Here is a 27,839-nt window from a genome sequence, read left to right as displayed (position 1 = left end):
TCTTATATGCGCAGCACCCACCTCCTTCACCCGCCTCAAGGCTTTCTCACTTCTCTTTATTCCTAAGAGGCATGGAGATTTGTCCAATGTAATTTCTTGTGCATCATTTTAGAAACAATAAGTATATAAATGTTGGAGAAAAACAGTGCTCACTGGGACACGGAAAATGATATGACCATAGGCAGAGAAAGAATTTATTGAGAAGCTCTCCCAACGGAGGGGGTCTGAAGAACAGACTTCAGCTCTCCCACCAGCATGGTGGGGGTCTGAAGAGAGACTTCAGCCCACTTCTGGAAGGGGGGGATTTGAATTTATACAGAACTTTCTCAGGAGGGGGAATGATAGTTGGCGGCAGGGTGTTGAGGGTCCAAGTGAGGGGCAGGGACCAATAGGAAGCCCTAGAGGTGACAATTTTCCCCGATTATGACTAGAGGATAGTGGGTTAGGGACATACGGTTTCTTGGAATGCCGCAGGAGCAGATGATTCTTTGATCTGTAGGGATTAAAGGGTTTCTTTATCTCCCTCTGATATGCAGGTAGGGAAGGTCTCCATCTCCCTTTACTCCCATCTCTAAGGGTTTCTTTGTTTAACCTGTGGGGAAATGCTGTGCCCTTAGGCACAAGGCTTATGGGGGATGGGGTTAGCCTTTCCCCATTGCACATTAGGAGAAATTGAGCTACAGCTTGTTAATTATTGCAAACCTCTAACACTCCTGACTCTTTATATATATATATATATATATATATATATATATATATATATATATATATACGGGGGACCTCGGTATTGGGGTATATACTACCGGACAGGATGGGAGGGTGAGGGGATTTGGGACATGGGCTTGATCTGGCTACTTCCTGCTGTCAAGGGGCAGAGAAAAGAAGTTCCCTTCCATCCTGTACAGTGGGCTGTGGTTTCAGGTCCCGCAGGGGTTGATATCATTCATGCAGTGGAAGGACACCGTTTACATATTCCTGGGTTGTTGACTGAATGATTTGGTGTATGAATCAGACAAGAAGATGATCATGGGTGACATCTTGGACAGCTGTCTGGATAAACTGAGTTATTGCATGGAAGATGTGTGGACCTCCTGATAGGAGGAGAATGAAAGTTATAATTGTGGTAAGGATAGAAATTAACCATGAAATTTAGGATGGGCTATGAGGTGATCACATCCAGGAGTTTGAGGAGAAGGAATAATAAGATTATACATTCAGCATTGAACATTAATGGCATTAATAGTTGTCAGTGAAATTACATGATTTGATGGGTTTATACACATAGAGTTTTAGCTGGAATAAAAGACTTTAGATTATTAACTGTGGTTTCATAACATTATTTTTGAGTGATTTTGTTATGGATTTACGAGTCCCAACCAGCAGAGCTGCATAGACCAGTATGGTGATCAAAATGACCACATTTTCCCAGTTTATATAGTTTGAAGCATAGGCAACAGCAAATTATTATTACTTCCCTTTTTGGGCTTGGAGCAGCTGGCACTTTAACTTGTAATTTAGACTTAGTCCATTGTAGTAAGGATTTGGTTACAAGAGTCCCATTGCAGTGTCTGCAGCACTGAAAGCATACCCTGCCCCTTCTGAGAGAGGGAGGGGACCGATGTAACCCACTTGCCATCGCGCTGCTGGAGTCTGTGCTCGGCCGGTATGCTTCATCCACTGAGGTAACAGTCACAGTCATTGGAGTGAGCACAGTGGACACTGGTGGGTGTTGTTCATGAGCTGCTGGTGACTGACAGGCGATTGGAACTGCTGGCCTAGGCGCTACAAGGTCTGGTATCCACGGTATTTGCTTTTTTGATGGAGCCATTCTGCTGCTTTTTGGGTTTCAATGGTATAGCTCTGAATTTTCACAAGGGCATCTGCCTTAACAGTCCCAAGAGAGATGTTAGAGGAGGGAGTAGGGACATGATAGATGGTCACCTGTTACTGCTGGCAAGCGTTCCAGATTTTTTTCTCCACAAAGGGTGTTTTATGGCAGTTCCTTGTTTTTGTCTTGTTTTTTCTATCTGCAATTCACCTTTAGACAGAGGTGGCAGTCCTCAGAGTGACCTGACACTAATGGGTTAAGCCTTTTACTTAAAAAGGAGTGTGGGATGCTGCACAAAGTTTTTAAAATTTTTGTTTTATTAAGGGCTATACTGTAATTTGGTTTCTTTTACAATTGTGATTACAAACTGAAAAGTATTTGTTTAGAATGTTGCCTCTGCCTCAAACTCCACCCAAAGCCAATATTGGTACTGGCTACATCCAATTTACAGGGTAAGTTAAGATCCACCCCCTTACTGCTTGGACCTGTGTTATTGTTTTAAAAGCAGCCTGCTTGGGGGGCTTTCATTTCCATGCACAACTTTTTCTGATTAACACATATAATGGTTTTAATATCTGAGCTAAATGAAGGAAGAAGGGATTTTAGTATTTCAAAAATATGAGAAAGCATTACACTTTATCAGTTACAACAGAGGGTACAGTTTTTGTTTTACTTAACTATACACCATTTTAAGACTGTGATAGACAATTAGGACTTTGTAGCTTGTTTTAATTGTTTACCTATCTCAGCTTTTTAAGATAAGATACTATTGTTTCAGATACTTTTCCAAATTCTGTAAAAAGAATTACAGGTTAACACAATATTATCAATATAATGAAATAGGGTTATAGCTACAGGTTTTTCACACAGTCAGATTCTTGTCACCAGGCCAGAATAGATGATTTGATTATGCACACTGCTTTGGGAAAGCACTACAAAATTTACTGTTGACTTTTTCACATGAAGGGTGAATGCAGGCTGACTTGATTTGCCTAAGGAGATACTAGAGAAAGCTTTAGCAAGTTTGAAACAAAGCGATAGTGACATAATTGGATATTAATTTCTGTAATTAACAATATTTAGGGTTGCTGCATACAGTAGTGGTGTTACTTTAATTTATGATAGCTTACTGTAATATATCACCCAATGGCAGCTTTTAATGTGAACTGAACAAGTATGAGTTAAAGCACCTGCTCTGCAGCAGGTTTCAGTGTAAAAATATTTTTATTAGTAATCAGCAACCAGTTAGGAATACTTGAGCAGTATAAATGCAGTTAAGCTTTAACTTAGTAGTGTAGATAGACAAACATTTTTTTAAAAATTTCTCTCCCTTTCTCCCCCACCCCAGTTGTCTGTTCTCTGTGTCCATTTGCTGCGTGTTCTTCTTTGTCTGCTTCTGTTGTCGTCAGCGGCACGGGAATCTGTGTTTCTTTTTGTTATGTCATCTTGTTGTGTCAGCTCTCTGTGTGTGTGGCACCATTCTCGGGCAGGCTGCACTTTTTTTCCTGCTGGGCGGCTCTCCTTACGGGACATACTCCTTGTGCGTGGGGCTCCCCTACGTGGGGGACACCCCTGCATGGCAGGGCACTCCTTGAGCGCATCAGCACTGCGCATGGGCCAGCTCCACACGGGTCAAGGAGGCCCGGGGTTTGAACCTCGGACCTCCCATGTGGTAGACGGATGCCCTAACCACTGGGACAAGTCCGATTCCTAGATAGACAAACATTTAACACATGTATTTTGAATTGTTACTTTTTTAGGAGTATACTTAGACAGATTTAAAGTTCAGGAGTAAACTAAAGGTTTATTTGTAAGAGGTAAGTAATTGTAGGGTATCAAGAGGGACAGAATATTGGGGTTTGAATGGGATATGGGTAGGATTTTTTTGAGTTGAACTGTGACTGGTTTGTGATGGGCAGCAATGATAGAAACTTTAGTATTTTAGATTTTAGGACTGACAGAGTTTGACAGAAAAAGGGGGAGCAGAGGAGAGGTGAGTGGGTGAACAGGTGGCTTTTTACTGGGTACAGTAAAAGATGGGTTGTGAAACTATTGACTTTCACCATTGAGATTGAGGAGTGAGTTAAGGGTTTAGGGATTTTGGAAAGGGTAGAGTAAGTGGTTTTCATATTAATAAGAAACAAAATTGGCTTACCTGCTACCATCAGAATTACTTGAGATTCTGCTTTGGAGATGAGTGTGAGGGTCTGCACAGTTTCTGGGGTACCTTTAATCATCTGTTGCTGGTTCCAGAAGGTCTGGGAGGTGAAGCCAGGGGTTGGGTTTGACTGTGTAACTGATGCCCTTTTGCCTTGAGAGGCCTGGGGACAGTCAGACTTTCAGTGGATTTCTTGCTTGCATAGCAGGAACAGCCTTGGAGGAGGTTGTGGGTTTGGGCACTGCTTGGCTCAGTGCCCAGGCTTTTAGCCTTTGAAACGTGGCCTTGGTGGGGTTCTTTTGTACTTGCCTGGAGTGGAGAGTCTGTCGGGAACTCTGGAGGGTGGAGCATTTACAGCTAGGTTTTTTTGGGGGGACTGCTGTGGCTCTGACAGGGCTGTTGGCAGCGTTTTGTTGGTTTAGGGTATTTGCAAGGGTTTGGGCTGCAAACCAAATACATTCTTTTTCTTCTGGGGATAGACAGGTGGAAAGAATGATGTAGAGGTTGCAGAAGAAAGATATTAGCCAGTTCTCTATCTGGCTTAAATTTGACAGTGAGAAAGGAGCGTGTACTCCGGCTATTCTTTCAGCTCCCAGAGGGGTGAGAGAGGAGCTGGCGTCTGTATGGAGTCAGGAGCCTGTGTGCCGATGGAAGTGGAGGGCTGCGGTGCAGGAGGCGGGGTAGTCACTGCAAGTGCCTATGAGGAGGGGAGAAGGAAGCAGCGATGAAGTGGGGTAGGAAGAAGGGGTGCAGGATGAGTCCAGAGAAAACCCTGGAGGAGGTATGGGGGGGGGGGAGCAGGTGTGATCTGAGGGATCAAAGTTGGAGTTTTCATAAGTTTTAGGGGTGGAAGTGATGAGGAGGAAGATTTCTGAGGAGGTTTCTGGTATAAAAGAAGAATTTGGTAGGAAGAACAGGATTGGCAGAGGAAGGGAAAGAAGGAAAAGGAATGCCTGAATGTAAGGGATCTCTGACCATCTGCCATTGCACTGGAAAAAGTTCTCTAAGTCTTGGAGAACTTGTAAATTGAAAGTGCCATTTTTCAGCCATTGACTTTCATTGTCCAATTTGCATTGCAGCCACACAGAGGTTGAATAGAAAATGAGGTTTTTTTTGGTTCTGATGTTTCCTTTCAGGTACAGAGTTTAAGGTTGTGAAGAACAGCCTAGAGGTGTGGTTTTGGGGTGGGTGGGGCAAAATTGAATTCCCCATTTTAGGTGGCTGGGATGAAAGTAAGGATCTTTAGGACGGGGGAGATTCTGAGTGAGACAGATGTCCCTGAATCAGTCAGATATCTCCAAGGAAACGGGAAACCGCACTTGGACCCAGACGTCTCTGGAGCCAAGGGGTTTCTTTCCACAAGGACTCAGGCATACTGCCTGCCATGGCCCTCGGGGAATGGTGAGGACCCTGACCTAGTGGTAGGTTTTCCCAGTGGGTTGTCCTGGACAACAGAAAAGAGGAGAGAGAGAGACAGCAAGATCCTCAGGGAGAGAAACCATTAACTCACCCAGCTGAGATTCAATGTCTGGTGTTGGATGGGCATTCATCCATGGCAGAGGGGAGATTCCTCACTAGCCAATCAGTCTCAACATGACCCCAGTCCTGGGTTTTCGGCACCATATGTTGGAGAAAAATGGCGCTTACTGGGACATGGAGACTAATATGACCATGGGCAGAGAAAGAATTTATTAAGAAGCTCTCCCAAAGAAGGGGGTCTGAAGAACAGACTTTAGCTCCCTGATCAGCATGGTGGGGGTTTGAAGAGACTGAAGAGAGACTTCAGCCCCCTCCTGGAAGGGGGGAATTTGAATTTATACAGAACTTTCCCAGGAGGGGAAATGATAGTTGGTGGGAGGAGGTTGAGGGTTCGAGTGAGGGGCAGGGACCATAGGAAGCCCTAGAGGTGAAAATTTTCCCAGATAATGATAGTGGGTTAGGGAGTTATGGTTTCTTGGAATGCTGCAGAAGCAGATGTTTCTTTGATCTGTAGGGATTAAAGGGTTTCTTTATCTCCCTCTGATATGCAGGTAGGGAAGGTCTCCATTTCCCTTTACTCCCGTCTCTACGTAGTTTCTTTGTTTAGCCTGTGGGGAAATGCTGTGTATATAAATGTGTATATAAGTCATATAGGCTTATGGGGGATGGGGTTAGACTTTTCCCAGTGTATAGCAGGGGAAACTGAGCTATAGCTTGTTAATTATTGCAAACCTCTAACAATAAAACATCCTTTTCTTTTCAGATTATGTAAGCCCAGTCCTGGAGCTGATATATCCAGGTCATGGGACATGAGAATTAAAAACAGGATTTCTATCATTTCATGGTGTTCTACTTTAAAAATGCAAATTTTATCAAGGTCATCTAATCATGCTTTGATAAATACCCTTATCCATTAATATTGGTTGTCTCTGCTGATAAGTTTCTCAGGATAAACACTCAGAATTGAAATTTCTGGGTAAATGGTAGGCATGTTTTAATAATTTTGATATATATTGACAAATTGCTGCCTAGATACACTGTGCCACTTTATATTCCCACCAGCAGTGTATGTGTGGAAGTGCCAGTTCCTAAACCCTTGACAAAGCTACTTTTATTATCTTTTGAAATGTTTGCTATTTTGATCAGTGAAAATGGTATCTCATTTTAATATGCTTTTATTTTATTACCGATGAATCAATATTTTATATCCTTTGGTCATTTATCTTCTATGATTGCTTGTTTATAGTCTTAATTTTGTTTTATGGTGTTGGTTTAGAAAAGCTATTAATTCTTTGCCAGTTTGACATTTACCTTTTAATTTGTTCATATGTCATTTTTAATGAATACTGTTAACACGTGTATGGTTATTTTGGTCAGTGTGTTTCTTTAAGGTTTCCTCCTTTGTTTTTATGTTCAGAAAAACCTTCACAGCCCAAAATTGGATAAACTTTTATTTACGTCTTTTTAAAAAAAAAAAAAAGTTCTTTTACCATATTTAAATATTAAACCCCTGGAATTTATTTTAGTATATAATGTTAAAAAGGGATTTAGCAATATTTTTAGTAATAGTCCAATAGTTAATACAGAGGAAAAAATTTAACTATCTCACATTCCATATCCACAGCATAGTTTTATTTGTCCTCATTCCTGCTTTCCACTGTTGTGTGGTGACAGCAAATCTTTAAATGTCGAGATGTGCTATGGTTGCATGTTGAAAGAAGTGATTAAACATGTAAGTTACTATTACCCTTTCCTAATTAAGGAGGTTATCCTACACCATATGTATTCTCTAGAAGGAGGATAAGCAATCCCCTCTGTAGAACCAGCTACAGAGATTAAAGAAGTGCTCTTAGTTATGCAGATTGAAGAGAAACTCTTGGCAAAATTTAGCAAGAATAATAACACCCAGTATAAATCAGATTCTTACTATGGGCCAGATACATGCAAACCTCTTAATAGACAATATTAATTCTATTCCTTACAACATCCTTATGAGTTAAATATTATTTGCATGTTATAAATGAAGAAATAGAGGCTTAGGGGATTGAGAAATGTTAACTAAGATCCCACAAAGAGATTGAAACTCAGGTCTGTCTGACCCCAAAGCCTGTGCTATCAACAACTACACTAAACTGCAACCCCCAGCCCTGTAAAGAAGAGGAAATGTTGAATGGCAGCCTAGCATACCCTCAGAGAAAGGGAGGTTAAGAAGGTTGAAGCTAATAAAGGAATATCATACCGCTCTTACGTTTTAATGAATCCCTTGCCACAAGCAGACTACTTACTATACCACATTATATGTGATACAAATGGAGAATGGGGAATGGAAGAGGAGAGAGAGGGTGTAAGAATGGTTCCTGTCTGAGGTATATACAGAGGAATATTACCTTTCTTAGAAAAGTTTTTCTCAAACATCAGCAGCCATAAAAATCACCTGGGAAGTTTATTAAAATACAAATTCCTGGGACCTATTACCAACAACTCAGATTCAGAAGTTCTGGGATGTAGCCAAGAAATCCACATTTTTATGCTCATGGTATATTAACCAAACTTTGAGAAAGAACTGCTATAAAAGATTTCCCCACCCAGCTCTGACTGTGCAGATGACCATCAGGGTACTTAATAGGCATATCCTGGAGATTCATATACTAAGACAGGAATTCCTTGGATAAATGCCTTTTGGCACCATTATTATGCAGTGAGGATACCTCAGAAAGAGGATACCTCAGAAAGAAGACAGACAATAGACTTGGTCTTCTGTGGAGACAGCAAAGAGGATATTTTTTCATAGAGAAGGAAAATTCTGAGGGGGTACATTGCATCCTTTCAACCTTTGGAGATACAAATCTTCTGTTTTTATTAAAGACTGGAAAAGGGAAATGGACTTTCAATGTATCAGGAAAACTTGGGGTAAGATCACATCAAAGAAATCCTTGACTCAGTGCAATGTGAAATGTCAGGAAAAGTTTCCAAGTCAGAAAACCTCCAACATCTGGGATCACTAGGTTTAATTAAAGACTGAATCAGTAAACTTTTACATTCTAGAATTTTGTCTCCAGGTGACTTTGCCTACATCTCTTCTAATTAGAAGCAATGATTAATTTCAGTATTTTATTCCACAACCCTTATTTTCTATAAACATATCTTTGACTAGCCACCCAAGACAATTTTTTTTTTTCACATTTAATTATTGTGGATGCTGGTGAACACTAATGAACAAAGGAAGGCTGTCAGGAATGAGATGTGCTATTGTTAGCAGCTCCTTTTCATTTGTGGAAAGTAATCACACAAAGGATAGCTCTGATAGAAAAATAGGTTTAATTTTCTTAATTGCATGACAAATGAAGCCCCCTTGAATATTTTGCAAAGAATAGATAAAATAAAATAAAATAAAAAAAAACAACAACAATGAAACATGCAACTTCATAGAAAATAAATGCCTGCTACAGCCATCTGGAAAGCTTATGCTCTGTCTATGATTCTTACGATTATAGGACCTACCTAATGTCTTCTCAATAAAAACCTGTATTGTGCTTTGTGGGCCAGAGAGAGGCCTTTCTCACCCCAACCTCCACGTGATCCAAAGGGGGAACTTGTGTGATGACCATTGACAACCTGGATAAGAGGCTTTTCCCCTTTGAAAGAGTGGAAGGGAGTAAATATTTCAGTAAAACGTTTTATGGAAAATTACTTCCTAAGATAAGAAAATAACCACTTACGGTCAGTTACTTCTTCCCTCAGTGTGGAATGGCTAACATGGAAACAAGACCTACAAAGAGATATTTATAATATTAGGCGTATAGAAGGTCTGAAAAGTAAGGAATTCTGGAGTTTGTCTATTTTGATCTTCTCATCTTATAGATGAGTCAACTCAGGCTCAGGGAGATGAAGTGACTTGCTTAAGGACACACAGCTCTTTGGTGATAGGAAACAGTCTAAAGTGTTTTCTGTTGCTCTATTCTTCCCCCATGAATATCTCCACAGCATTTAGCCAAGTGTTTTGCAAAAGCATCCCAAGTAACTAAGTTTTTTGACACTTCTGATATATGAAGAAAAAAGGCAAAAATGTTTAAGAGCAGGAAGCAGGCCTGTGTTTTTAAAACCTGACTCATCTCAAGAAGAAAGTCATCTGTTGGTTCATGATACTGAAAATGTTGAAGCTGTAAATGGACAACAGAAGACTGGAAGATCCAAAGGAAGTATTGCTGTCGTTTACTGTTTGCTCCAGTTAAATATAAGTAATTAGAAACTGGATCCCAAGTCCTACACCACTTTGTGTCTTCTACAATGCTGAAGACTAAGTTTTTCTCATAGTAGTGCTTATCTTATAGGGGAGAAGTTTTCAGAACTCTGTTTTGAATTTGAATGACAAGGCATGCCAATAGTAATACACACTAGATTTATAAGTACAATTGTAAAAGGCACTTCATAATCTCTGAATGGAGATACTTGTTTTTAGTATTTGTTTTTTCAAGGCAACTTCATTGTTGTCCCTAAAAGATACTTTGGGTAACTTTCCCTACAGCCCAAATCTTACCTGGCGAGATATGCAACACTTAGTTGTCTGGACCTCTGAATATGACCCACTGGCTAATAACCCTGGATGGAAAAAGAACGGAGCAGGCCTGATGGTGAATAGTCGATTTGGATTTGGGCTGCTGAATGCCAAAGCGTTGGTGGATTTAGCTGATCCTGGGACCTGGACCAGTGTGCCTGAAAAGAAAGAGTGTGTTGTCAAGGACAATAACTTTGAGCCCAGGTAAGTGTCTCCAGGAACTTTTAAACAAACACTATTTGATTATGGTGTTTAACACTCTGGTTGTTTGTTTTCCCACCTACAATTCTGATGTAGAAGATAAAGTTTACCAGTGTTCTCTCTGGGTCTCCATAGGGAATTTCTGAGAGATCAAATATCTACAGATCATGCTAGCATATCTGCATTTTTCTCTCATATTCCTCCTACGGTATAGTATTAAGTCTAAGGTGCACCATCATTTTATGTACCACTAAGAAAAATCATTGAGAAATTTTGACCAACTATCAATTTTATGATTTCTCTCAAATTCAATGATTTTAAAATATTTTTAAAATTTGCATCTTAGAGTTGATCAAATACAGTACTGGTCTCACTTCATGCCATAGTGCTATGGGATTCATGATTTTTCTTCCATGAGGGATCCTTTATCATAATGCTTTTATGATTTTATGACATTTTTGATCTTCCCACCATATTTCAACACAGAAGCACAGTCTAGCATGTCTGTTTTGTTATTTCTATCAAGGCAACCATGATTATAGTGGATACCTGCTCACATGAAATAATCAAGAGTGGGAGGCTTGAGGGGCATGCATGAGGAAGGTCTTATAGATGAAACCATTTCTTGAGATGCTCTTTTTGATACTGTAGCAATGAACCACTTTTCAATGTGTTCAAGGCAAAGCTGCCTGAATTCCATTCCAAAGACAAAGAGCATTGGATTGAAGTATCTAGGTATCTTAATGCTTTAATACCCATTAAAATTCATTTATAACTAATCCCAAATTGGGTTCTACTCATAACAATTAGAGACAACAAGCCTAGCTGAGCATCTAGTCATAGTTGATATGTTCAAATATGTATAAAATGCATGAAATTAATCATGATTCTTCAATGTGTTTAGAGCCCTGAAAGCTAATGGAGAAGTTATCATAGAAATTCCAACAAGAGCTTGTGAAGGACAAGAAAATGCTATCAAGTCCCTGGAGCATGTGCAATTTGAAGCAACAATTGAATATTCTCGCAGAGGAGACCTTCATGTCACACTTACCTCTGCTGCTGGTAAAAAACAAAATTTTTCAAAATTTTTTCTAAGCCATTTGTTTACGTGCTGATTGAATGGTTTTGAATCAAAGATTGTTTTCATTTATTCATAGGACTGTCTCCAAATTGATTTTCTCAGGTCTTAGAAATATGCATAGTTCTCATTTTTCCTGGTGTCGCTGCCAGATCTCCTTCTGCCCTGATCATTCCCACTTGGTCTTAGATAAGCAGAGAATGAGGCCTACTGAAATAATACCAATTGACAAACTTCTCTGGAGTCAGTCGGACAGATTTTCAAACTGTATTCACTTTCCTAAGCCATTGGCTTATCATTCACAGTTATAAGTTAACACATTAGTGAAAGGTACTCTGATACTTACAATAATTAATGAGGCTTAAAGATATATCTGACATACACAAGGAATCAATTAAAAAACTGGAAATTCTGATCCATGAAAGAGGGTGGATTTTCCATAATGGTATGATTAAGGGCAAGAGTTGACTATCTGGACATTTGCTCTTTCTTGCAAAGGTCCTAATTCAGATGAGACAGTGCATGGGTAAAAGGTCTGTGAGTCATAAGCCACAATCCAACCAGGAGGAGTTGTCCCAGTATTCTTCCATATGTTAGTAGGGCTCCACTGTCTAAATTCAGTTTCTACAGGTGCCATATGAGTAAGATGAGCTCTCTCTCTAATGTTCTTTTAGGATATGAATTTCCTAGAGGTTTGAAGTAGGTTCTATTTAACACTGTAGCCATTTTTCTGAGAAGTCTTAGAATTGGCCTGATATGTTGAGAGAATACTTTTTCCTTTGGTGGGTCTAGTCATGTGTGTCTTTCACTTAGAAAGCAACATTATTTCTTGATCTATAAAGGGCTTGAACTTTAGCATTTAGAGTTGCCCCTACCATTAATTTTTATGTGACAAGAGACTACTGAATTAATATACCTTCCTTTTTTAATGTCTACACTAGAGTATAGTCTTAGGTCTCTATGAAACATTCAAGATTCCTTTTTAAATTTCAAATGATAGTTCTACTATAATGTATTTTAAATCTTAGCATTTCTTCTTTAATCCAGTTTGTAAAGGTGATTCTCTGAGTTCTCCTTATTCAAATAAACCTTAATATATCTCTTCATTGTTTCATAAATATTAATTGGGAATGTATTGAGGCACTGCGTACAGGCAGTGTGCTTAGTACTGTGGATAGAAACATCATGTTTCTTCTGAATGTCTTTTCCCTGGTCTTATACTAAAAGAGAACACTGAGACTGAGAGGACTAATCTTTCCTAGCTTTCGTTTTCAGTTATCAGGTGCTAAAGAGTATCCTGCTATCAGAATTGTCAGGTCATTCATTAACTTGTGCTTTTTGCACATTAATAGGAACCAGTACTGTACTTTTGGCTGAAAGAGAGCGGGATACTTCTCCTAATGGCTTTAAGAATTGGGACTTCATGTCTGTTCACACATGGGGAGAAAACCCCATAGGTACCTGGACATTGCAAATTACAGACATGGTAAGTATTACTGAGAGGATGACCAAACACAAGCTTACTTTTAAACACTTAAAAAAAAAATTCTTAAGGTTGATGTCATCATTAATAAGATTTTGACTCTTCCTTAGCAGAAGTAAGGAAAAAATACATTGTTTCAAGGCCCATTCATTTGGTTGTATAAATAATAATTAAAAAACAATAATTAGATCCCACCAACCATACTAGAAGAGGGGGGAAAATGTACTGCTACACAACATGAAGATGAGGGGACAAATCCAGTTGTTCTCATTTCTTTTTTTTTTTTTGTGGTGGGGTAATGCATGTACACCTTTATTAGCACATTAAATAATGAGATTGAGCAGCTGTCTTATAACAACAGTCATTTCTAATGGTGTAAATTATATTTTGAGAGATCTGTAACAACTGTAATGTAACAAGAAAATATCTACAATTTCTGTTGGTGGCCAAGTCACAGATACTGCTAACAATACTGTAGTTTGTTCCTGCATTCATAATATTTGTGAATATGACATTTTGGGCTGAGCACGGATTCTCAAGAGTTTGGTGCCAGCCACAGTAGCAGCAGCAGCAGCATCTGGAGCTATGAGAAATGAAAATTCTCAGATCCCAGCCCAGATCAACTGAATCAGAAATTCTGGGGTTTGGCTTAGGGCTGGAGACCAGCTCATTCTGAATTGTCCAGGATGCTTTTAATTTTGGCATTGAAAATCTCATGTCCAAGGAATCTCTGAGTTCCAGATAAACTGGATGGCTGATCTTCCTAGAAGCAGCCCAGCAAGCAGTGTTTTAAGAAGCCCTCCAGGTCATTCTGAAAATTGGAGGGCCACTAATTTAGAAGTTAGTTAAAAAAAGAAGTAATTTTCCCACCAAATTCAAGAAACCCCTGAATTCCATGGACCCAGGATAAGAACCTTAGTTTAGAAAATACTCTACCCTCAAGGAATGCACTTTTCAGAATATGAAGCAACAATTAGGCAGAGGACTGCATTTCAGTGGGAAAGAGGTGAGAAGGAAAAACATATGCCCCAAAGGAGCTTGGAGCAGGAGCATCTTACAATAAGTTAGCTCTGCCTAGGGAGTAGAGAGATTGGCTTTGGGTGTTGATGATGGTGATGATGATGATGAAGAAGAAGTTTATCTAGATTGAGTGCTTAACTCCATCCAAGGTTCTATACTTAGGTCTTTTTTTTTTTGTCTTTATTTATGTTCTCATGTCTTAATGCAGTCAGTAACATGACCTTTTCAGCTGTATTAAATTTCACATAGATAGTCAAATGCTCAGACCAACTTTGCAATGACACTTTCCTGGGGTCACCTGAAGACACCTTTACTGTCATTTACTACAGTAAGCAGCTTTTGGAAGTAGCTTATTTCTTAGGTAAAATGTATTATTTGATATGACTTTTTAAAGTTTCAGCCAGGAAACAAACAGAAAAGCATTTCTCGTTTCTCTTTTCTCTTTCATTGTGCTTATTAATGATTTCTGACATCCTTCTGAAATTGTAACACACAGTCACAAAAATGAAAGGAGAAAGCAAAGAGTGTTTGAGCCAAATACAATAGAATTATTTATTTTTGCATTATTCCTCCAGCATTTTCTGTATGTGAGAAAATAAACGAATGCTTTGGCTCTGAATTCCCAAGCAAAAAGATTTATATGCATCAGTAGCAGTGCATTTCAGTTTCTAGATAATTTTTTAAAAAGAAACTATTTCAAATTCCTGGATATGGATTAAATTAATATAAATTTGTAGTCATACTTACTTTTATTCTCTGAGAATAGCCTTCTCCTGAAGATTGCTGAAGTTGTGATTTCGAAATTAAAATTATAAAAATTTCTACTCTCATGGAAAAAACCAGAACATGTTCTTAATAGGTGGTTCTGTTTTTGACCTTAGTCTTTATTTATTTGTTCTTTAATTCTATTTTACCATTAGGAAACTAAGTATATCCATTTACCAAGATGTGACTATTTTATATCAGGTCTGCAAACTCTGACTTTATACTTACAGATTTTTAAAGAATTTTTACATTTCAGCATATTGTTTATAACATAATGGTTGTGCTTCAAAAAATTATGACTGTTTCCATAAATATCAATTTTTAAGGTCTGATTAATGCTGAAGGTTGATTCTAAGGGTTGTGTAGTGGCTGAATTTTTTCCTATTGGAATGTTTCTATAAGTTGATATTTGGGAAATAAAGATCTATTTATTAAAGCTCCAGTTAACTTTTCAAAAACATAGACAATATGGAAAAGAATGTTCATATAGAGATTCTTCTTTTTTGACTTAAATCTTTGATTATCACACAATCAAGTTTTACATCCTTGAATCAGTAAACCCCTGATTTTCATAGCAAGAGTGAGTCCACTGATTTACCTCTTTGTACACAGAGCTCTTCACAAGGAGTGCATATACTTTTTAAATTAGATTTTAACTATGAAATTTCCTTTGGATACTTTGAATGCACTTTATGTATTCAAAACACACACACTAAAATATTTGTGTGCTTATTCATTAGTCTGGAAGAATGCAAAATGAAGGGAGAATCGTGAACTGGAAGCTGATTTTGCACGGGACCTCATCTCAGCCAGAACACATGAAAAAGCCTCGTGTATACACATCCTACAACACTGTTCAGAATGACAGAAGAGGGGTGGAGAAGGTGGTGGACTCAGTGGAGGTGTGTGTGGCTCTCTTCTTGGCATGCTCACCTTTGAATTGTTGCAGGCAGTGTAGTTAGTGACGCTGCACCTGACTTTTAAGCAGGGTGAAAATCAGGTGTGGGGGGTGAGGGGAGAGGGAAGGGACAGGTGGCAGCAAACTGTTTTGCACAGGATGAAATTATTATTTTTTCCTTTATTCTTCCATTGAAAGTTTAAACATTAAAATGAATACATTCAAAGTTATTACATTCCCTAATATGAATTTTCTCCATTTATGATAGATATCAGATTATAAAGAAAGTTATCTATGCTTGATCATATCTATACCTAGCATTCATGTTATATTCAGTTTAAGAATTTTCACATTGTCTCATTTAACCCTGTCACTTCAGAAGGACAGATGTCCTACATCCATTTTGAAGAAAGTAAACCAAGGTTCAGGAGGCCAAATCATGTATGTAGGTTTCTCTTCACCAGTTCCTTAACTAACACTTCCTGGCAACATCAAAGAGACCTATAAAATGCTAATTTCTCTCAGAAAATTTAGAAAGAAAGCTTAAAGTAAGTTATCCAAGTTCCTGGGTCTCAGTCTACTGAGGCTGCAGGCTTCCCAAAAAGTGGACAGAGAGTACATTTTCTTTACATCTGCCTCCCCCGCATGTAGATACAATAGGTAGGTCCTCAGAATTTCTGGAACGGTCTACCCTGAATGGTCTGGCTCAGTGCTGGGCAGTTTTGGAAAATACAAAGATATAGAATTTGCCCTCAAGAAAGTTATAAACGGTGCGAAGGTCTCAGCTTAGATTCTGTCCCCATTTACCTTCTGTCAAGCAGCCCCCCTCCAGCACCACGCTCCGGGGGTTGTCTTCACCGTCCTGAAGGTGGGTTAACCTCCTGGGTGTTTCTCCCTGCTGATTCTTCCAGCGGCATTACCAGGGCTCCTTTGGCTGTGCAAGTACTGAAATCCTTCCACAGCCGTAGCCAGCGAGCCACTTCTCAGATCCCTCCAGTGCGCTCCCACCCAGCCCCACCTCGACCTCTCCCTGACCCCTCCTTACAAGTCAGCAGCTAAAAGCATTGCTCCCGCCAGGGCAAGGGGCGTCCGGGACCCTGTTCTGACACAACAGCATCCGGGAGGTGCCTTTTGTATGAGTCGCTGGCTATTTTAATATCGTCTCCTTCACAAAATGGACTCTAACACAGCAGCGCTCACCAGTGGAGACTGGCATGTACTGAGCACTTACGTTATCAAGTTTCCTCTTCAAAGTCACCAGGAAATGGAGGTATTCTTATTCCCATTCGACACGTAAGGTTCAGGGAGATTAAAAAGTTGTCAAGGATACATCAGTAAGCGGAAGGATGAGGACTTAAACCCAAGGATGTGCACCTCTGAACCTTGGGCTCTTTCCATTGCCCCCACTGCCTCTCAAGGGACAGGCTTGCACAAATGCCAGGGCTGCACTTCTTTATTTCCATAAATAACAAGCCTTTGTGGTTGGCATTCTGTGTTTTAGGAGCAGCCCACACTTGCGAGCCAGAACGAGAACCCCCTGGCCTCCAAAAGCCCCAGCAGCGGCAGTGTAGGGGGCAGAAGGGATGAGGCGGCAGAGGGAGCTCCTTCCGAGGCCCTGCTGCGGCTCCTTCAAAGTGCTTTCAGCAAAAACTTGCCTCCAAAGCCATCACCAAAGAAGTCTCCAAGTGCAAAGCTAAACATACCTGACAAAAATTTCTATGAAGCCCTGGAAAAGCTGAACAGACCTTCTCAGCTTAAAGATTCTGAGGACAGCCTGTATAACGACTATGTCGACATTTTTTATAACACAAAACCGTACAAACATAGAGATGACCGGCTGCTTCAAGCTCTGGTAGACATTCTGAATGAGGAAAAGTAAAATAAGGTTGTGAGTTGGAAATATTCATGCTTCTTTCTGCCCTGTAGATTTTGCCTGTGTCTGAAGTGGTTGTTTTGTCATTGATCCTTAATGGTTATTATATTTATCCTTTGGCATACTTTTTCTTTTCCTCCCCAAACTGTACATTTGAAGGGGGTGAGCTCAAGAGGAGAATCCATCTTCCTGAATTGTTCATAGCGCTTTCAAAACACGTCTTCACTGCCTGCACAAGTAAAGAGTTTGTTCTTCTTGGAGTCGTAATTCACATGTGTTCCTCACACTACCCGAGAATACCTCCTTGGGCCCACTCCTTTCATTTCTCAAAACAAAAGGCAAAATCTGGGCAATGGATTAATTTGGAAAACTAAAATGCAAAGCATAAGAGAGAAAGAAACCTGCTCTAATAGCTTGTTCCCTATCTTTGCCTTTCTTCAAATATTGATGCCGAGGAAGCTTTTGGAAAGCATCTAATGACAGAATTCACAATTAGACCCGTGGTCTTTCTCCTTCAAAGCACCACTCATTCAGGGAGTAACAATCTGGTCATTTTGGGGAAAAGATGGATAATTTAGACCTTGAAATCCATGTGACCTGATTTGAGCAGCTTCAGATGGTTCCTATTCCTTTGCTGTACCATGCAGGGGTCTCTGTGGACCCAGAGGTGGTTTTGACTCATGCTGAGTGCTCTGATCTAGCTCTCATTTTCCTTCTTGTGACATTTCTTTATCTGCCTCCTTTCTCAGTCACAGACTAAATAGTGAGAGAAGTAATTTCCACCACTTTCTCAGAACAAATTACAGGTGGGACTTGGAAAATTCCTGATCATACTTTTTTTTTTTTAAACAATAATAACAGGAAACTATAGTGAGGAGAAGCAGCATAATAACATGAACATACTCAGAATGTGGAGACCAAAAGGCTCTTCTCCAATCTGAACAGCCCAAATTCTCATCAAATTGCTTCCAATCTTAAAATCAGAGGACACAGACTGGCAATCCATAGGCCCAATTTGTCTTTCTGATAGATTTTGTGTTGTAGGCACAATGTTTTAAAAAATTTGAGTGAATATCGATAAAATGCGACTTTGCATAAACACCTGTTCTCAGGCCCATCTTTCCTCATGCCGCTGGTTAGCTGGAGCTGAGTAGCAGCTGCCAGATTAGAGTAGAGAACACCTGCTCCATGCTCGCTTAGGCAGCCACTTTACTTGTTACTTGTCAGGACCCCATAAGCATTTGATTTTGTGCATCCCTGTCTAAATGAATATGTGCAAAGTTGAAATGCATTAGGGAAAAAACCACCCTCAGTTCTTTCAGGCAGAACCTGTACAATGATCGATAATTATGGGAATTTATCAGAATCTAGTTCAGTTAGGATGCATTTACAGGGAAACAAAAAGGTATTTTAGACCCCTGAAAGTAGCTCTGAAATCTAGTTTTACATATTCATTAATCTCAACTTGATGGTGGTTTCTAATAATCCATTCATTGCCAACTTCTTAGTCTCCTACTTTCTATATTCTCACAAAGGCTCATTCACTTTTAATACTGGCATTCTCCCATTGAGTCTGCAGTTTGCAATTCTTCCATGAAGTCTGAGCTACGTAAGGCCACACTTGACATTACTGGTCCAGGAAGAAGGCACTAGAGACTGTACCACCCTTTGGCTAGAGGACGTTTTATAAAATGTTCACCTAAAGAAAAATCACAGTATCACTTATCCTTGGAAATTCCACATATTGTTTGGTGTAAAGTATCGGTTAGAATTTTGAATATTGCAGTACATCAAAAAGTTTTAAAGCTGAAAGAGACCAGTTATGAGCTTTATTTTCAAGTAAAAAACAAAAACTGAGCCCAAAGGCATCAATAAATATTAATAAGTGAAAGAATTGGGCCTAAAACTCATCCTTTGCCCATTCCCAATCTAGTGCTAAATGTACGAAGCTTCCTTGTTACTCCTTTCTAACAGTATCTTTTCCTGGTTAAACCCTGACTAACTCATTGGGTTGTAGCCAACATTTTACTCTAGAGAAGCTTTAATATTGAAATAGAAATTGTGTTTGTTTCTAGTCTGGAGTATATTGTTCAGACGCAAAATATTTTTGTCAGTCTTTCTTAGTGCCTGTGTGACTTTTTGTGAAAATGTATAAGAAAAAATATCAAATACTTCCCTTGGAATTTTAAACTATATTTTCTTTACAGGTATTTATAATATACCAATGCTTTTATCAAACAGAATTTTAAAAGGCATATTAAATTATATTAAAGAACCAAGACTTTTCCCAAGAATAAGAAAGTTTGATCTAATAAAATATTTTTTGAAAGGCATATTCCTTTGTCAATGAAAAAAAAGTGTAATATGTATGTGTTGAGATATTAAAAGTGACATTTGTCTAATAGCCTAATACAATGTGTTAGCTGAGTTTAACATGCATGGTCTTAAGGGAACTCCCACGTTATACACTCAATGTATTAACCAGAAAATGTAAAAAATGCTCATAAATCCAAAGAATAAATGGTTTCTCACTAAGTAAAAGAGAGAAAAAAAAGCTTATGTTTCCAACAAAAATAGGTTCTCCCCTCTTACTTATTATGCTTCCCAAATGGATTGTAAAAAAGAAAAGCTGAAGGTCTACGTTAAGAAGTAAATTCCTTTCAAGAAAAATGATTTTTGGAGGAAATATAAGAATCTACTTGAATAGGTACATTTCATTTTCTTTTATAGTCCAGTCTTTCATGTTCTTAACAACACAGCTGTATGACTGAGCCTTAACTGGAAGTATTGAGAAAAACAACAATGACAACAATAACAAAAATGACTAAAGGGATGCAGTATATGTGAGAAAAGTGATTTTCAGTAATTTACTAAACATGACTTTGTTTATTGACCATGGAAAGGCAGCTACGCATTAAAGCTTCCCAGAGTTCTGCTTATCTGAACCCCCCAATTCCCAGATCTCCTGTCCTCAGGCCCTCTTCTCTCCTGGAGTCAAATGGACATCATGCTTTTCTCCTAAGTTTTTATTATTTGGCCAAACTAGAATAATCTTCCAGGTATTGCAGAACTGCTGTTCTAACCAGGTTTTTTTTCCTTCAAGTCCGCCTTCTTCAAATTCTTCTCACCAAGATGAAGTGAACATATGTCTGTTCCTGTCTGAATTTTCATTCAGCAGCTATTGGATTAACCATGTGCAAGCTATGGGTACAAACAGAAATACACACACATACATCCCAAGAATAAACATTAATTTTTAAATATAAATTTTTACCCATAAGTGAGAAGAGAAAAGTTTTCCTAACTTCCTCTTAATTTGCAATGCTATGACATTAATATATGTGATAGTTTGTATTGTTTACTGCCTTCGCCCCTTTGGACAGAGAATACTTTCCTGATTCATTCAAGTTGAGCTTGACCATGTGATTTGCTTTGGCCAAGGGAATATTAGTGGACATGATACAAGCAAGGGCCTTAAGTGTGCTTGCACAGTTTGACTTGACTCTTTCTTTTCTATGATCTCTTGCCATAAAAGGACAGTGAGCCACTGTCCTTTCAGCCTGATTTCCAGAATAAATATATGTGAAACAGATCTACATCAAATCCCGTTTCTATAACCAAGTCTAGCTGACTCATACATAAAGTAGAGACCATCCGAATGAGTGCAGACCAAAAAATTTGAATTTGTTAACATGCCAACTTGTGAGTGTGAGAATAAATGCCTGTTGCTGTAAGCCAAGGAGTTTTGGGGTAGTTTGTTATATGGCCTTACTGTGGCAACAAAACTGACTAATGAAAGATCCATTTGTTTATTCTACCACCAATACCATCTCTTTCAAATTATGCCTTCTTAGAACTGTAAGAAAGAGAGCCAATATTTAACCATATGTATCTCTTAATGTTTGCTCCCATAGCTAAACAAACACCCTGCCCAAGTTCTAAATTCTCAATTTTAAAGGCCTGTCCTAGATTAGTCACTCATGAAAGCAAAGCCTCAGATAATGACTTGTGTGCACATAGGTTACTTAGGAAGCAATAGCAGGGAGCAGACGTGAATCACACACACACCCATGAGTAGCATGGAACTGGTGATCTGTGGCCATCAGTAGTCACAAAGAGAGGAGTGGGGCACATGGATTCTCCTATGTTTTTTAATGTAACATTTTGTGTGATCTATATAGCTTTTAAAAACAAATAAAAAATATATTTAAAAAAATAGTCACACAGAGTTTCCCAAAAGTTGGAATGGATATTGAAGTGATACTGGCATTGTTAGAGGACAACTCCCAACAGATACCTATTGGCGTCCTCCATCCTTTCAAATGCCTTTCCTTTAGCCTCCATCCGTACATAAATGCAATTTTGGGTGAAGGGAGATTAGCTAAGTTTAAGTTCACACTGCCAATTGTAAAGGCAACTCTTAGAAATAAAGTTCTGTTATAAAAAATGAAGCAATTCTTGCCCACCTTTGGCTTGCAATTTGTACACAATGCCTGTCTATTGCTGTGTGTAGATACTTTATAAGCACTACTCTATTGTCAGTGACAAGGAGGCGACTACAGTCTATGTATCTATCATTGTCACAACGTGTGAGAATGAGGCAGAGATCACGTTCCTGGGTCCTTTACTGGGTTTCTACCATGTGTGCTTTTTGCCTGAAACTCTTCAAAACACCTCCCTCCTCCTCCATATACACATCTCCTCCACCTCTGCATATCCCCATACTCACTGAATGTATCCTCACTGAATGTTTACCTGAAGAGGGGCCATAAGCTCAAAATAAATTCTTGTTCTTAGAAATGGTTAGGGAAAAACACTCTCAGATTTGTTCTTGCAGGGGTGGCATGATTTTCCTTCCTACTGCCACTTCTTCTATCCCTGTCCCTAATAGCCTCAGAGGCAGGTGTTTTATAAGCAGGGATGCTCTTTTGATGTGAGGATAGAGGCCTCTAGGCTCGATTATGTCTTAAATACTTTACAGTTACTTCTTCCACCATTACTTCTCCAGGTGCAGATATTACCAGGGTCCATCCCAAAACTCATTTTTGGGGAAGGCCCAGTGCTCCCCCACCATTTTTGGTTCCCAGGCACATTCACAGGAAAGTGCTTCTTAAGGACTCCAGCATAGTGCACTTGATGCCAGTCTGTTTGGGTGAGGAAACAGTTCCTGGATAGGATAAATTTCATACAGAAAATTTTAAGATAAGAAAGACTTGAAACAAAAGAGAAGCTTATGAGTTGTTTCAAGTTTTCTGGCCAAAGAGAATCAGAATGAAGAAAGCCCACATATGAGATCTTATCCATCCCCAAAGACCTCTCATAGGTGGATCAAACCCACCTGGTTTATTTATCTACCACCTGGGCTCTGGGCTTTCTTTACCAGCATTTACTAAGCTTTCATGACATAAAGTAATGACCCAACCCTGCTTCTACCTTGTCATGATGATATTTTTGCTTATAGAAGCCAAAAATCCATATGCCTTAAATTTATCAATTAGCTGCTATAAATTATAGTGTTGTATTCATTAAAGGGCAAAAGAAAAACGTAACAACACCACCAAGTGGCTAGAGATCACTTATCCAAAGGCACACAGCTAAACTTAAAAGGATCTCTTCAACCTCATCTTTTCACTGTGCCACTCTGTTTCACTTCTTAGCTACTTCCAAATTTTGCAAACTGGTGCCTTCCAGGAATACCTAGATAGATTTATACTGAGTCATTACTTTAAATTTTGGAAATGCCAATAAATTCAAAATTGATAGAAGCAATTTTCATTGTCAATCAGCACTTTGTGATGTATTTGAAATGAACCAAAACACTTAGGGAAGGAACAAATTGACTCTTTGGTTCAAGAAGCAACCCTGTTAGTTGAAGAATAGTTCAGACCCAAGGACTGCCAAAACATATTGAGAACCAAGATATCACTAGTCTGGGCATCCACTCAAGGAGCATTCTATTTTGTTGGGTCATTTTATTTCTCTCCCTTGCTTGGCCTTTCTACCTTGATTTTTTTAATTTAATTTTTGTGTCTTTTTAAATTTAATTTTAAAAATTTCTACCAGTGTATTCTTTGGCATATTGATCAGTCATGCATGTATTTGTGTGTTTAAAAAGGATTCCCTGGTCATATACATTTGTGAAACACTGAAGGAAAACTGAATTTTCTTATTTCTTCATTGATGTGCCTTGGAATTGGTAAAAATGTCATTTCTAAAATTTGTAAATGAATAGAAATGGTGAAAGCATATTACGGTGTTTGTAACTAGCAGTGCTATTGTATGGGTATGAAGTGTTGAAAGGGAAATCTAAGGTCATGTATACTACTAGAAGGAAAGCTAAAAACTGTAACATGGGACTGTAAAAGATAGTAAAACCTCATGTAAAACATGAATATGGGTGATATTGCATATATAAGACTGTTTTTACAAAATATAAAAACACTAGGGAGAAGGAAAAAGAATAGCAGCTATATACAGCAGGGGAAGCATAGAGAGAGTGAGAGATGATGAACTTTTTTTGTTTGTTGTTTTATTATGATTATTGAAATAATGAAAGTGCTCTAAGAATGATTGAAATGATGAATGCACAAATATGTGATTACATCAAATACCATTGATTGTACACTTTGGATGGATTTATGCTTTATTAATATGTATCAATAAAATAGATTTGTTAAAAAAATGTGTGCATTGTGACTCTTCAAGGTAGGAGTACATTTCTCCAGATGGAATCACTTTTTCTGGGAAGATCATTCAGGACCAATATCTCGCAGATCCCTTGGGGAAATATTATTTTCCCCAATTATCTCTAGGTAGTAAATTCCCAGCTTGGGTTCTATCAGAAGTAAGATCACCATGTGCCTGATTATTACTGACAGCTTATAGCTCATGCCTTCTTGCCTTGGTACAAAATGCTGCATAGCAAGTCAGCTGAAAGAAAACAGGTGCTAGGTTATCAATGAGGAGGACAAGTCAGAGCCCACCAGCAGTGATACAAGGGAAGAAGCTGAAACTCATTTTCATGAGGGGAGACAACTTAGATAAGGGACAAGTCACTTATGCCCTTAATGGATAGAATGACCATTGTCCTAACTTACTGCAAACTGCTGCTTCAGTTTATCCCTGTTTTCCCAGCATAATTATTATTTCAAAAGTGTCTCGTAGGACAATAATTATATGCTGTTCCTAGAGCACAGATGTGGATAGCCTTTGTGGCTTGCAGATGATAATGCATTTTCCTAAGTTGTTTTCTTCCAGTCACAATCAGAGAATCTTAGTATTGGAAGGCTCTTCTATTTTTCTACCCAATTTCCTAGACTTGAGACTAAACTGGGAAGGATGTTTGGAAAGATGTTGCTCCCTAATAAAAAGTCACCCCTACTAATCTTTGTCTATACCTAATGGTGTCTGTATAGGAAGCCTGGATTTGGGCAGTCATTTTAGGATTCTCCTTTACACGTTAAATCAATTTCTGAAAGAGCTCCCCAAATTTTATAAACTTTAGGCCCCATAAAACTTGGATCTGCCTTGCTCATCTCCCAGATCTAAGTCACAAAGTGTACGAACTCTACCTGCTAAATGTCTTTCAAAACCTACCTACTTCTTTCCATCTTCAATGGCACCATCCTGGTCTACACTGCCATCATCTTTCATGAGAACTATTGCAACAGAGTTCTCCCTGGTCACCCCTTTCATACTGAGATGCTACTAAATTGTGTATCTTACGTCATTCTCTTCTTTAAAACCCATGGTACTTAGGATAAGATCGAATGGCATAACCTGGGTTAGAGGTCCTGGATTATCAGACACTAACCTGTCCTAGGCTTTGTGCCATCTTACTGCTTTGCTTACTCTCTGGGTTTAACACTCTGGCCTTATTTCTGTTACTACAATGCCCCCAAGCTATTCTCTGGGACAAGCTATTTGCTTAGGATTGCTCTTTCTCCACCTCTTTTCTACTTAATTCTTTCCTACTCACCCTTTAAAGCTCATAAACTGAGGTTTAAAGCTCTTCCTTAAGGTATCCTTCCCTAACTACTGTACAAGATTAAGTCAGAACCTCTGAAATATGCTTCCTTATAACTTTTATCACAAGGGTAACCTAATAACTAATTAATCGTTTCGTGTCTGTCTCCCTGTATGGAACATTAGCTCCACTAACATCTCTCACATTAACTGCTTTATCCCCATCAATTAGCACAGTGCCTTGATCAATAGGATGGATGCTCAATAAAGAAGGACTATTTCGATATACATATCTTTATTCTGCAGGACTATGATATGCCTTGGAAATTTATAACTGAGAAGCCAAATTTGCTCTTCTTGAGCTGCATGAATCAGTAGTTTTATTTTCTCCTACAGATGCTATGTAGGTATGGACTCTGAGCACAGACTCTAGCATCAAGCTGAGGTGGGTTTCAGTTCTGACTCTATTACTGACTAGCTGGGTGATATTGGATGAATTATTCTTCCTTTCTAAGTCTTGGTGTCTTCAGCTGTAAAATGGTAATAGTGATTATACTTACCTCATAATGTTGGGTTTTTGCTTATTCAGCAAATATTTATTAAATACCTACTATGTGTCTGACTTTCTGATAAAGGCCAGAAAGAGATTAAAGTGCAATATGGACATGGTCCCTGCTCTCACAGGAACTGCTTTTATTCATCTTTGTATCCCCAGCCCCTAGTACAATGGCTGGTATGTAATAGGTGTTTAATACGTATTTGCTAAATTAAATAATATTGACCCTTATTATTTCACCCATCTAATGCCCAGATCAGATGAAAGTGACAATGAGAAAAAGTAGAGAAGAATAATTATAGCTGGTCTTCATGGAGGACTCACTGTGTGGCATATAGAGTGCTAAGTATGATACATGGATTGTTTCACTTTATCTTCATTCAACGATGTAGATCCATTTATTATCCCCATTTTACAGATGGTAAAATGGCAGCACAAACAGCTAAAGTCACTTGCTCAAGGTCACTTAGCTAGTAAGTGATAAAGACATATTTGAGCACAAATAACTTCACTACATTGACAGCACCCTGAATTTGTATCAAACTCGAGCTGAGAATCCAGAGTCCCACGGAGAGAGGAAATGAGGAGAGAAATTGAATGTTTAGAAAGGGAAATACTGACATCAGGAAAGCAGCAGGAAAATATCTTTCTTTCTCTGGCTCTTTTCATCCTGCTGCTTAGTTATCTATGAAGACTTTGTACACCTTTGCTTGTCTTCTATATTTATGTTCCATGCCAGATAATAAAAGACTTACTTAACTTATGAGACTGTATAGTTTTATTCAACTTATACTGTGTCATTGGTTGAAGCACTGACTCATAAGAATGCCATATAATTCTAGTATTTTGATAAGGAAATGTACTTAAAACTGAGTTATAGTCTGCTGATTATTCCTATACTAATTTCAAAGTACGCTGATGCAATAATATAATAAAAGGTAGACAAAGAAAGAAGCCATATGTCCGATGTATTAAGCACAAGGAACCATACAGAAGGCTAGTATTTAAGATCAAAAAAGGATTTGTGTGACATTGCAAAGCAAATAGCTTTCCTAGGAGACCAAAGGCTGCACCCACTGTCACTCATCAGTATCCAAGTCCAACAGCTTTGGTGCTTGTAAACAAAGTACTAAAGGGCCTTTTTAAGGCATTCTTTTGTTCTTTTCTGACTTCTTTTAATCAATTATTTGTGTGACTGTTATTGCCTATTTACACAATTTTGCATTCAAATCAGGAGGTCATTCTAATCCATTGCCAAATACATTAACTTGCTTGGTATAGTCTCATGATATTCACATGCAAATTCTAAATAATTTATTAGGGCAGCAGTTCTTAAACTTTTTGGACTTATGCCTCCTTTATACTCTTAATATTACTGAGGACCCCGAAGAGCTTTTTTTTTTAATGTGGGTTGTATCTACTGAAACTTTCTGTATCAAAATTAGAATAAAAAAGGTTTAAATATCTATTTATTAATTATTCCAAAATTATAAAAATAAACTCATTGACTATTAACATAAATAACATATATTTATGAAAAATAACTATTTTTACAAAACAAAAAAGTTAGGGAGAAGAATAGCATTGTTTCAAATTTTTGCAAATCTCTTTGATGACTGGATTAATGGAAGAAAGCTGGATTCTGCTATCTACTCTAGCAGTCAACCTGCTACAATATGATGTTTTGGCTAAAATATATGAAGAAGGCTATGGACTATAGTTAGTAGTTATATCATGGCAAAGTTCTTTCATCCCTTGTAACAAGTGAGTCACAAAAGTGTAAGGTGTTGGTGAAGGGGCAATGTATGGGGATAGTATATGGTATGCATGATTGTTTTGTGAACTCACAATTGCCCTAATAAAATTTTTTAAAAAATGAATGTATCTTTGTAGTGGAAGATTAAAGGAAATAAAAATCATTTGCTGCAGCTGCTTTTTAAAGTAAGAAGCTATATTGTAAATAAAACAGTACAAACTATA

At 38.5% G+C, this 27,839-nt stretch overlaps 1 protein-coding gene across 2 annotated transcripts in view; it reads left to right on the top strand.

Moving 5' to 3' along the window:
• PCSK1 (proprotein convertase subtilisin/kexin type 1) overlaps positions 1–21,072 on the top strand; it is a 42,866-nt gene extending 21,794 nt beyond the window's left edge. For both annotated transcript variants that reach the window (XM_058276446.2, XM_071209121.1), the window contains exons 10-14: positions 9,991–10,224; positions 11,126–11,283; positions 12,652–12,785; positions 15,308–15,469; positions 16,967–21,072. In XM_058276446.2, the coding sequence (XP_058132429.1) occupies positions 9,991–10,224; positions 11,126–11,283; positions 12,652–12,785; positions 15,308–15,469; positions 16,967–17,344 (1,066 nt within the window). In that variant the 3' untranslated portion in view covers positions 17,345–21,072. The remainder of the gene's footprint in view (positions 1–9,990; positions 10,225–11,125; positions 11,284–12,651; positions 12,786–15,307; positions 15,470–16,966) is intronic.
• The last annotated feature ends 6,767 nt before the right edge of the window (positions 21,073–27,839 follow it).

The sequence above is a fragment of the Dasypus novemcinctus genome, chromosome 2, assembly GCF_030445035.2.
Source record: "Dasypus novemcinctus isolate mDasNov1 chromosome 2, mDasNov1.1.hap2, whole genome shotgun sequence".
In the NCBI taxonomy this organism is placed as follows: Eukaryota; Metazoa; Chordata; class Mammalia; order Cingulata; family Dasypodidae; genus Dasypus; species Dasypus novemcinctus.
The sequence above is the reverse complement of the archived record's forward strand: the minus strand, read 5'-3'. Positions and strand labels throughout refer to the sequence as shown.